Source organism: Rhea pennata, chromosome 31, assembly GCF_028389875.1.
Source record: "Rhea pennata isolate bPtePen1 chromosome 31, bPtePen1.pri, whole genome shotgun sequence".
NCBI lineage: Eukaryota > Metazoa > Chordata > Aves > Rheiformes > Rheidae > Rhea > Rhea pennata.
The window spans coordinates 1090312-1102110 of NC_084693.1; the positions used below are offsets into that span (position 1 = coordinate 1090312).

The 11799-nt window shown below is 47.1% G+C and overlaps 2 protein-coding genes across 2 annotated transcripts; both read right to left on the bottom strand.

Annotated features, from left to right (window-relative positions):
• Nucleotides 1-2336: 2336 nt before the first annotated feature.
• LOC134152376 (keratin-associated protein 10-7-like) lies at nucleotides 2337-3299 on the bottom strand. Its single transcript, XM_062597677.1, has 3 exons — nucleotides 2995-3299; nucleotides 2832-2895; nucleotides 2337-2795 (listed from the first exon to the last, which is right to left on the bottom strand). The coding sequence occupies exons 1-3, from the start codon at nucleotides 3297-3299 to the stop codon at nucleotides 2337-2339; spliced, it is 828 nt and encodes a 275-aa protein (XP_062453661.1).
• Nucleotides 3300-9908: 6609 nt separating this feature from the next.
• On the bottom strand, nucleotides 9909-11345 carry LOC134152336 (keratin-associated protein 9-1-like). Its single transcript, XM_062597602.1, has one exon. It carries the CDS (start codon nucleotides 11343-11345, stop codon nucleotides 9909-9911), a length of 1437 nt encoding a protein of 478 aa, XP_062453586.1.
• Between the last annotated feature and the right edge of the window lie 454 nt (nucleotides 11346-11799).

Sequence of the window (11799 nt, forward strand, 5' to 3'; positions counted from 1 at the left end):
GGGGCTATATTTGGCCCTGTGAACTGCAGCCTGTTCTCCATTTCAACCACACGATCCACAAAGAAACCATGGATGCGACTTCCAGTGGGTGTAGGAGGGCAGAAGGGGCTTATAGAAGAAGAAGAAAGGGAAGAAGAAGGAAAAAAAAAAATAAACCCAACCCCATTCCACATCTTCACACACCCACCTTTGTCTGACTTACCAGGGATCTTAACGACCCTGAGGTTAATAAGGACCAGGCTTAACTAATTTGTTGTAGATAGGCAGACCTTAGCAATACCCAAAATTAACCACAGGTGTGTAAGATAGCAATGCGTCAGGGCTTTTGCAACAAGCTCTCCTGTAGGCATGGGACATGTGATGAATGCAACCCAGCCAGCTGCCTCTGCCACTTCCTCTGTGGCTTTCAGAGCTTCTCATTCATGTCTATCATTAGTGTGTTTGGTGCCATGCTCATGGCAGAGAGGGAGAGGAGAGCCATGACCATCATGCCTGCAAGAGCTGTATGAAGAGGCCTTGAAGTCAGTCATGGATGACTCATCTACAGGATGGGTCTCATTAGTAGCTGCACATGACCTCCTGGCTAAGACTTTTTCCACACCTGAAGGTGGGCACTGATGCTGAACATAGGGCAGTAGCAAGCAGTTATTAGTGATGTTATGGATGGCAGGATTCACTGATGAATCCCCAAAGGTTTGGGTTCACTGGTAGGAGTTAGGGATGGATGTTCCCAGACTTCCCCTCCATTTCCTTGCTGTTAAATAGTTGTCCAACTACCCCTGATTTGTCTAGCTGAACTGAAATGCATGTTCAGGTGCAAAATTTCTTTGTCTGGCTCAGATACACCAAACACCTTTGCCTATCGTTATTCATGCTCAATGCCATCACTTTTCAGTGTTGACAGAAATAACACGAAAAGGAAACTACTGTAAAACTCTACACTTGTATGCAAGGTTTCACTGCCAGCTGGTTTGGTAACAGTGTTTACACACACCTAAATATAACTCTTTTCTCTTTGAGATAAATCACCCTCCACCCTTGCCATAATGACACAGTAGGTAGATCGCAATTCTTTGCATCCCAGACATGGAACTTGTGCAGCCCTCGCAGAGACGGGCGGGAGCAAGTCGCGCCAGGAGCTCGAAGACAATGGGAGCATTATCTCCGCAGAGCAGCGCTGCCCGGGAACAATGGGCCTCCAGACAATGGGCTTCCTTCAGTCCGGAGCTATGACTCCAAGTAAAGACGAGGTGTTTGCAAGTGGGTTAAAGTATTGTTGCACCAGTCAGATATTAATGAACCTGAAATGCCAACTACTCTGTCAGTCACAGAGGGGGCTTCTCCTCCTTGCAGATGGGGAACAGATAGACAGCAAGAGCGAGACTTGCCCAAAGCCACACAAAGTGCCAATAGCAAAGCTGGGGACTAGACTGCAGTCTTGCTGGGCTTGGACCTGCTCCTGGAGCACAAAAGCATTCACCTCCTGAAGCCAGATCCCTTACTTTCTGTTTCTAGTCGGTGAGGATTATGGGAAGAGAACATCAAAAATACCATTTGGTCTCCATGTGATTCTTTTTTAAGAAATCATTAAAAACCCGGTAAGAATGCTTCAGTATTTTCTCATTTAGATTTGGGGTTTTCTTCCACTTAAATTTACCTTTTAATTACTAACCTAATAATTAATTATTTTTCTATCATTATTTTCCAGTAGGACAAAACTAGTTTTTTAGTGTTTCCCAAAAAGCATTGGCCATGTTTTGTTTACAGAGTTAGAAAACATCGCTCTATGCTAGAATGCTTTTGCTCTCTGTGTTTATAGGCATGAATCCTTCACAAACATACCAGCTTTTTAAAAGGAAAAATAAAGAAAGATGATCTTGGATCTGAAGACATGGGAATGAGGAGGTGAACAAAAGACAAGAGGACAGATAATGCCATCGATGGTCAATTTTTATTGCTGCACATACACATTAAAAGAAAAAATGAGAATTAAAGAATAAAAAGGCAGAAATCTTCCAATACCAAGCTGCTGACAGCACAACCCTTACAGAAGATCTTCCCAAGATAGCCAGTAGTGTAATGTTGGCCAACTGCATTTAGGAAAAGAGGTGCCAAGAAAGTAGTAGAAGTAGCCGCACAGGAAGCAAAAGCTGGAAACATTCAAAGAGACATATTCTAAGGCAAAAAGAGCAAGGCGTAAGCAGGTTGGGAGAGCTCTCGGTACATTGCTGGTGGGTCTGAAACCTGTTTTTCATTGCACAGTTGCTCATGAGCCCATGGACGCTGCAATGCACCGAAGCACCGCAGCCGCCTGCATGGCCCACGCGCCCGGGTGATCAGCACGGATGAGAGCAGGCCGTGGTGCATGGCTCCAGGCACACCGTCTCGCACTTATCCACGCACCTGGGGGCACACACCTCCACGCACTGGGCTGGGCAGGGCTCCACACACTTGGTGCGGCATTGGGTAACACAGGGCTCCACGCACTGCGTGCTGCAGGGCTCCACGCACTGGGTGGTATAGGAGCGTGTGGTGCACTGGGTGGCACAGGGCTTGCTGCAGACGTCCACGCACTTAGGGGGGCAGACCTCCACGCACTGTGTGCTGCAGGGCTCCACGCGCTGTGTGCTGCAGGGCTCCACGCACTGGGTGGCACAGGGCTTGCTGCAGACGTCCACGCACTTGGGAGGGCAGACCTCCACACGTTGCGTGGCGCAGGGCTCCACGCACACCGTGCTGCAGGGCTCCACGCACTGGGTGGTATAGGAGCGCGTGGTGCACTGGGTGGCACAGGGCTTGCTGCAGACGTCCACGCACTTGGGAGGGCAGACCTCCACGCACTGTGTGCTGCAGGGCTCCACGCGCTGTGTGCTGCAGGGCTCCACGCACTGGGTGGTATAGGAGCGCGTGGTGCACTGGGTGGCACAGGGCTTGCTGCAGACGTCCACGCACTTGGGAGGGCAGACCTCCACGCGTTGCGTGGCGCAGGGCTCCACGCACACCGTGCTGCAGGGCTCCACGCACTGGGTGGTGTAGCAGCGCGTAGCGCACTGGGTGGTGCAGGGGTCCGTGCACTGGGTGCTGCAGCACGTGGTGCACTGGGTGGCACAGGGCTTGCTGCAGACGTCCACGCACTTGGGAGGGCAGACCTCCACGCACTGCGTGGTACAGGGCTTCACACACACTGTGCTGCAGCGATCCACGCACACTGTGCTGCAGGGCTCCACGCACGGCGAGCTCTTCTTCACACAGGTGGGAGGGGGCAGGCAGGGCTGCTTGCACTGCTCGCAGAAGGACATCTCACTGGGGCACAGGCAAAGCTGGTAAGAAAAGAAATACGAAATGAAGACATTCCTCGTTTATCCCTGAGCCACAGTTCACAGTTTAGCTTTTAAAACATATGTAGCCATTAGCTAATGGACTGAGAAAAGGCCTGTTAGAAAAATTTGCATGCATGGATCATTTCTGGTTTTAGACGTATGCAAACTAGTGCTGCCAGATTACTCCTTCCTTTCTCGGAAACTAGCAAGTATCATTATTAGGAAGACTAGAGCCATAAACCCTCAATTGCACAAAACTGCATCCAATAAAACTTGGTAGAAGCCCTAACAGGAAAACAGTTTCTTTCCTGATTTTCATAATTATTCAGTAGGAGTTGCATGACCCATCTTTCATTCATCACTTTCTAGGTTCCCCATGAACATCATGGAGAATGTTGCCCTTCATGTAGGCATTGACCTGCTAATCCCAGAAGTTAGAGCCCAAAGACTGCAAATTCAAACACTCTCCCAAATCCTCTAGCTGTATATCATATCATTGGAGGTGCATTAACATGCATAGGCTTATCCTTTCATGAGGGAAACCTCGGCCCAGAGGTTGCAGCGCCTGTTTCTGATTCATTTCCTCATCTTGACTTCTTCCATGTCTCCTACAGTTTTGCCCTCACGTCTCCTGCAGCTTCCTTCTTCCGGATGATGCTTCTTCCCACCCATCTCTTCTGAAGTCCCAAGCCTTACTCTGCAACATCCAGTAATTTATTTAATTTCCTGACTTAATGAGGTTTAAAAAAAGTAATGAAGATAGAATATGAAGGAGAGTGAAAGACAGTCAGCTTCTGCAGAGGTGACAGGACAACTGCAAGTTACTGGAGGGAGAACAAACTCTACAAAGGAGCTGAACATCCTCTCCCCCATCCCAGGATGAATCCTGGGCCAAAGAACAACACCTGAAGCAAAGCTCTTCTGTAATCAGTAATACACTCTTTTGACCAGATTGACCAAATAATGCAGCCATCGCATCATTCCCTGATAAATCCAAGGAAGACTTACCAGTTCACCAATGTAGATGAGTGAGGTTGAAGTCAAATGAACTAGTGTGAGCATCAAAATGCCAACCTTTTTATATGGTTTTTGTGGCGTCATCTCCGGAAACAAGGGAGCCCAGGGGTATGGACACCTGACCATTAGCATCCTGAACAGGCTCCACCTATACATGCTTTACATATTTGTTTACATCCTAAATTTTGATGGAAACTTACTTCCAGGAAAAAACATGTGATCCTGAGTAAATTCTACTTCTACCTAATACCCAAGCTATGCAATTCCCAGCTGGAAAAATATGATAATTAAAAAGAATCAAGTAGTGAATTAGTTGCTTTTTTAGAAAGATCTAATGCTCAGATATTTTCATCTCCTTATTTCCATAAGTGTCTTAATGATGCTTTAGGTTTTTTTCAATGCAGTTAGAATTGCTGACTATTATTAGGGCAGGTGGACAACTGATATGATTTTCCATGAGAAATATCATCTCCTAACTCTCATAGCAGGAGAAAACTAATCCTACAGGGTGCCATCAGTGCTTCAATAGACTGTTTCTGGTTCTCCAGTACCTTTCTAACCATCAAAACCCACCCAGCCCAGTCCTCTCCAAGCTGTTGGTCTATTAACAAAGTTCGCGTTTGGCAAAGCCAAGTTGGAGACAACTCCAGTTCCCTGGAAGACCTCTTCAAGCCATTCAGTGCAAAATAAAGGGTCATGCATTTTAAAAACTTTTCTTTCATTGCCAAAGCAGTGTAAAGGGCCTCAGTTTAAGTGAGCATTAGGCCCAGAACTCCATATTAACATAGATAAGCCCTTTCCTGGTCACAATATCTCACTCAGCTCCACAGCCCAGAAGATCTTTATTTCTCAGAGATGTTCCAGTCATGAGGGTGGAATGCAATTATCTGGATCAGTCTAGGTGTGTTTTGGCATTCTTGCCAAGTCCTCCAATTAAATCATTTACACAAATGCTAAATGGGCAAAAAAAAATATTCAGCATGAGTACTATGTCCTGTTTACATAGGAAAGAAGCCCTGCCAGAGAATGACAGGCACGGGCACAGATTTGTTTCTAGCACTTACTAGCTAGCATTTGTCCAAAACCCATGTGAGCTGAGGAATTGTACCACTTTTATCCTCCTCACAGTTCATGCTTTCCACTCCTCTTCCTTTGCTGCATGGGGACACAAAGGGGGCTTTTTCTATGGCTCCATTTCATGCTGAGACCAGATACAGTGTTGCAGGACTGAGCCCTTTCCCTGTCCCCAAATTCAGACATCAGCAGACAACGCTAAAAAGCAATGAAGCATAAGCAAGGCCCAACTCTTGGTGCCACCCCAAGCTGCTCCATCATCCCTGGCATCACATAGCAGCACCGACAAGTGAACATGCATGGTGTGCTTGATGCGCGGTGTGCAACATCTCCTTCAAACTCATATATCTGCACTGGCAGCTTTTATAAACTGCAGGACAAACTAGGCTCTTGCATGGTGTGGCTTGCTTGTTTCAGACATCTACTTTAGCATGAGGAAGCACACACCCATGACCACATCAGATAGATACCCGTGGATTATCAAGTGAACTAGCTCAGATTTGGATGTCTAATTAATGACTGATTAATCTCTTCCCATGTCCTCCTCCTCAAGCTGCCCTGCTGTGTGATGCTGAGAAAGCAGTCGCCCGTCAGCACCTCCAGTTCCCCTTGCAGCAGCTGCCTCTCCTCCTTATCTTGCTCTAGAGTTTTTCTTGGCCAAGTCTTTGTATAGTTCGTGCTTTCCTGGGGCTCTTGACTCATATTCAAAACCAATGTCGAGGACTGCTCCCACACCTCCCTCTCTATACGTCTTTATTGTGTATCCTATTGTTATATTTGACTAGCAAGAAAGTAACGACTTATAAGAAAATTAGATATTTTAAGAGATATAAATTGATCTACATATATGGGAACATCAGATAGAGCTGGATTATTATTCTTAATTGGTCCTTGTTTGTGGATCTCTATTATATTTACGAGCAATTTGGTCATTTGACTAGTCCCATTAAGCTCAGTGACTCAGAGCTCCACAGCAGCATCTTTTCATGCCTATCCTCTTTTGGCAAAGGGCTGGAAAGAAGCTGTTTTTCAAATCTGCTGCTTTTAAGATTCATTTAATTAAATGGCAAAGAATAAGCTCTCTTGTAGAACTAGAGGCTGGCGCAATGGGCAGTGCGTTGATCAAAAGAGCAGACAACGGACCAGAACCAAGTGGTTCCTGGAGCACAGGAGAGAAGAGATTGAAACTTCCCCTGCCCCAAGGTCTGGCTGGCACCACCCAAGAGGAGCCCCTCAAATGCAATACTCTGAGGTTTGAAAGAATATTTATGAAGAATACAGTAAAAAGAGCACAGCAAAAACTTTTGATTCCCAATGATCCATGAGAGACTTCTTACTTTACCACCTAAAGTTATCAAAGACACAGGCAAGTCAAGATCCGAGCCATGAAACTGTTTTAGCAGGTGTTGTTTTGGGCCACTCAACTCAGTTTCTGCTATTTATTTCATAAATTGCTGAACACTTTGCTTTAGAAGTATGACATCAGTGGATATATCCTTCAATTTACCCAAAAGGCTCGTAAGAAAGCCTTCTTCCTCTGTGGCATCCAGCACTGGCCAGCATGAATGCTTTCGTTCTAGACCCTGTATTGGGAGAAGTCTTGCATTTCTACTTACTGTGCAGCACCCCATGTAATACACCACCCACATTTTGCGGAGCAAAGCTTTTTCATAGAAATCAAGGATTCTCCCCATAATTTCAGAATGGCAGAGTCTTCCCAGCCCACTCACCTCCTCTGTTACACTGAATCTTAAAGCCTGGGACTTCATGATATCTGACTTTCCCATCAGATAGCATTCACCGAGGCCAGCTTGCAGGGCAGGCCATGTCTCCAGCCTCCCAGGCTGCCCATTCATTTCTGACTTCAAAAATTCCCACATACCTCGGATGCCAGGAGTTTGAGCACAGACTGTAATTAGCCTCACATGGATACAAGTGGCTTGTCTCGTCTGTGGCCCAGGGACAATTTGATCAAACAATTAAATCATTACGTCTGGGGCTGAGAGGAACGCAGTGCGGCGCTATCCACCTCTTTTCCTGTTTATGCAGGAAGGTGAGTGTCCTGCAAAGAATGATAGGAGCATCTGAATGCAATTGCATCTGAAAAAGAGGGGCTAGCTGCGGTACAGCAAAAGCACATATATTTTAATTTTTTTTGCCTTCTGACGATTGCAGGTACTTGCTTTGTTTTCCTGACACTCTAGAATGGGAATCTGGTTTTCCTTAGGATTTTTTACATTGCCAAAGAAGATAACGATCTTTGAAGAACACTTTATAGAGACCTCAGCACACATTATGCGCTATAGTGAGAACAGGGGGCCTATGACGTTCACTCATCCTGAATGGCAATTTTCTCCAAAAGTCTTATAGCAATGCGACAAATAGAGTGTACATGTTCAAGAGTCAGGGGGAAAGGATCTCTGTTCCCTTTCCCATGGCACAACCTCACGATGCCCACCTGGAAATGAAGTAACTGTTCCTGCTAATGATATCAGCCTTTTAAAAATCTGAGTTTCCAGGTTCATATGAAGGATTAAAAATGATGCAAAAATCATGCCATCGGAGAGGTACTACAGAGAACTAATTTAAGGAGAAATGTTACCTGAATGCCACTTTTTCTACTTACAGTTTCTTATTTCCCAGAAGATTGCTCTGTTTGATTTGGGAGTAGCAGCAGAGAAAACCTTTGCTTACAGAGCCTTTAGTGAGCTTTAAAGGAGTCTCAGAGCCAGATCAGACCTCCACCAAGAGGCCGTTAGGAAGCCCTAATTGGTTTGGTAGCTTTATTGTGTGGCATTTGTGCTCAGATAACACCTATAGCACTCAGCTGGGACTCAGCGTTGTGGCAAGTGCTATGCAATCAGGAGCCAGGCTGTGCAGGAGCCAGGCTCTGCCAGGAACCGTCCGGAGATGGGGAAGGGGGACGGAAGAGCTGCCTGGGCCAAGTGATGTGCAAGGCCAGCCGACAGCTTGGCTCTCCTGAATCCATCCACACTGCAGCATTCATAAGGTAGGATTTATGATGTCCCATTATTGGTCAAACTCCTCTACCAGAAAAAGTGAGACAGTGCTAATTGCAGGTCGGTCACAAGCCTAGTGTCCTGGGGCACCTTCTAAGAACAAGCCAGTGGGTCCTCATAGACAGAACTGCGCTCATATCTGCTGCTTCAGTCGTTATGTGGAATGACTCCATCCGTGTCTCTCCTTCTTTCAGCAGCTGTTGTCAAGTCTGACCTCCCTCTTTCATCCTGCGCGGTCTCTGCTATGAAAATCTGCAGAGCGCTGTCCTTGGACAGTGACCTTGGATGGTGACTCCACATCCCTGAGGATATTGCTCAGTCTTTGGAGAGCAATTTGCAAACAAATTCAGTGCTAATGGGGAAGCACTTGACTCCTGTCTGCAAGTTTGCATGGAAGATTACCAAAAATTGTCTGGAACACCCTCCAAATAGTAATCTTCTCTGGAGATAGTCAAGGCCCGCCTGGATGCAATCCTGTTTATCATGCTCTAGGTGACCCTGCTGAGCAGGGAGGCTGGACTAGATGACCTCCAGAGGTCCCTTCCAAACTTACTGATTCTATGATTCTAATAAAATTTCTGCAGAATTCAGCCATGAATTAATCCATGCCAGCTTCCCTACTGACAAGACTTGCCCCATCACCACCAGAGACAAGGAAATACTGAGACAGGGACCTCTCATGCCTGGGCAACAAAGTCACAAGGCACAAACATTCTCCCAGATTTGCTCATCTTTCCCTCATTAGTGGCTTATTTACCCATTTCTTGTAATGGATCATGTTGTCTCTGCCTGCAGGACAGAGCCTGTGAAAAGGCTGCATGCAAATGCCCGTGGCCCTGAGCAGCTCTGGCTTCAGAGAAGCAGTTCAGAAAATGGTTGGATTTTTCCATGTCTTTTCAAAACCATGGGAGAGTGGTGCTTCCTCATGACATACAGCATCCACTTTCTCACTCCACCCGCCATATCACAAATGTGTCCTTCACCCCTGGCTAACATAGTCTTAGATCTTCTCTCGCATTCCAGCAGTTGCTGCCACTCTAAAGAGATCAGGAAGAAATTAAAGGGAGAAAGCACAAGCCTGCGGGAGTGGGAAAGTGAAGGAAACTCGTGCAGACAGTTGATGCCAAGATCAATAGCTTTTATTGCTTCATATCTACAGGAAAATACAAAGATGGAAAGAAACACTGAATGGAGAAATTCACCAATCTGCAGCAGCGCAGAGCAGAAGAATTACAGGATCACTCTCCCGGCATACAAAATATTCCCGGGGGCACAAAGTCACTTACGTGTTATGAGAAAAGGCATTGTGCTTTAAATAAATATAGCAGAAATTGTGTAAAAATGTAAGAAAAATACAGGAAGATTTCCCTTTTCCTAGGACAAGAAGGGCACTAAGAAGCAAAGACAAGAGGAAGAAGTTAATTAGGACGGCAGTCTGCGAATCATTTCCACTGGATCCCTGCACGCACACAGTGCTTCAAGGAGCCACGCATTTACGACAGCAGACATCTGCGCAGCTGATGGCGTAGACACGGGCACAGGCAGGGGTGCACGCATCCACGCACTGCGAGGTGGCCTGCGAGACGCTGGCTGTGCTGCAGGAATCCACGCACTTGGTAGCAGTCTGAACGCCCCCGCAGCACGGGTCGGCACGCTTGGTGGAGCATTCAGTCACCTCCCCGCAGCACGGGTCGGCACATGTGGTGGCACGTTTGGTCACTTCGCTACAGCATGGGTCCACACACTTGGTTACGCACTTGGTGGCTTTGCTACAGCAAGGATTCACACATGTGGTCACGTTCTTGGTGGCTTTGTCACAGCATGGATCCACACACTTGGTGGTGCATTTGGTCACAGCTCCACAGCATGGATCCACGCACGTGGTGGTGCACTTGGTGACTTGCTCACAGCACGGATCCACGCACGTGGTGGCACACTTGGTCACTTTGCTACAGCATGGGTCCACACACTTGGTTATGCGCTTGGTCACTTCTCCACAGCACGGATCCACACGGCTGGTGGTGCACTTGGTCACTTCTCTACAGCATGGATCCACGCATGTGGTGGTGCACTTGGTGACTTGCTCACAGCACAGGTCCACGCACGTGGTGGCACACTTGGTCACTTTGCCACAGCATTCATCTACACACTCGGTTACACACTTGGTGGCTTTGTCACAGCATGGATCTACACACTTGGTGACGCACTCAGTCACTTCTCTACAGCATGGATCAACACACCTGCTGGTACATTTGTTCACTTCTCTGCAGCACGGATCCCTGCACTTGGTGATACATTTGCTCGCAGCTCCACAGCATGGATCCACACATGTGGTGGTACATTTGGTGGCTTCCTCACAGCATGGATCTACACACTTAGTGATGCATTTGGTCACCTCCTCACAGCATGGGTCCACACATCTGGTGGTGTACTTTGTCACTTTGCTACGGCATGGATCCACACACTTAGTGGTACATTTGGTCACTTCTTCACAGCATGGGTCCACACAGGTGGTGGCACACTTGTTCACCTTGCTGCAGCACGGTTCAACACATTTAGTGGTGCATTTGGTCACAGATCCACAGCATGGATCCACACATGTGGGGGTGCACTTGGTCACTCCACCACAACATGGATCCACGCAGGTGGTCGTGTACCGAGAGCCCACACAGCTGTACGAGTCCACGCGTCTGGCAGACTGGGTCAGGCCAATGTTACCACACAGGTCCACATACTTGGTAGTGGCCTGAGTAACTCCACCATAGCAACAGGGATCCACACATTGAGTTAAGCGCTGGACATTACAGACAGCACCACAGGAATCCACACATTTTTGCTGGGGAAAACTCCTGAGCAAGAAGACAGTAGGAGGAAGGCAAGGCTGTTTGCACTGGTACTCATCCTGGTAAAACATCTTTGGGTGAGGAGAAAGTCTGAAACAAGGAAAGGAACGTACATTGTGGAAAATGGAGACATTCAGCCTTCCCAAGGTTACTTTGTCCATTGAGTTAAACTACACTTTTTCCAATTGAATATTGAGCAACATATTTGGAAAACAGCCTGAAATTTGTTCCAGAGTACTAACACCATGTAAAAGCATTTTAGACAAGGTTGTAGGTACTGCCTGCACATGCATTGCAAACAACTTCTCAAAACGTAGAAAAGTACTGTTACTTGGACTCTGTGAGATTATATTGCAGGGCTTAGAGGCATGACAGTGCCCACGGATCCACAACTCCCCTCCATCTCGGAATAACCTCTTGATGTTACTTCCTGCTTCCCATTCAAAAAGGAGACTACTAGGCTGCTGGTGCTGCCCTGTCCTCATTCAGCTCCTCAGCTGGAGGACTTCAGAGGAGGCTTCAAGC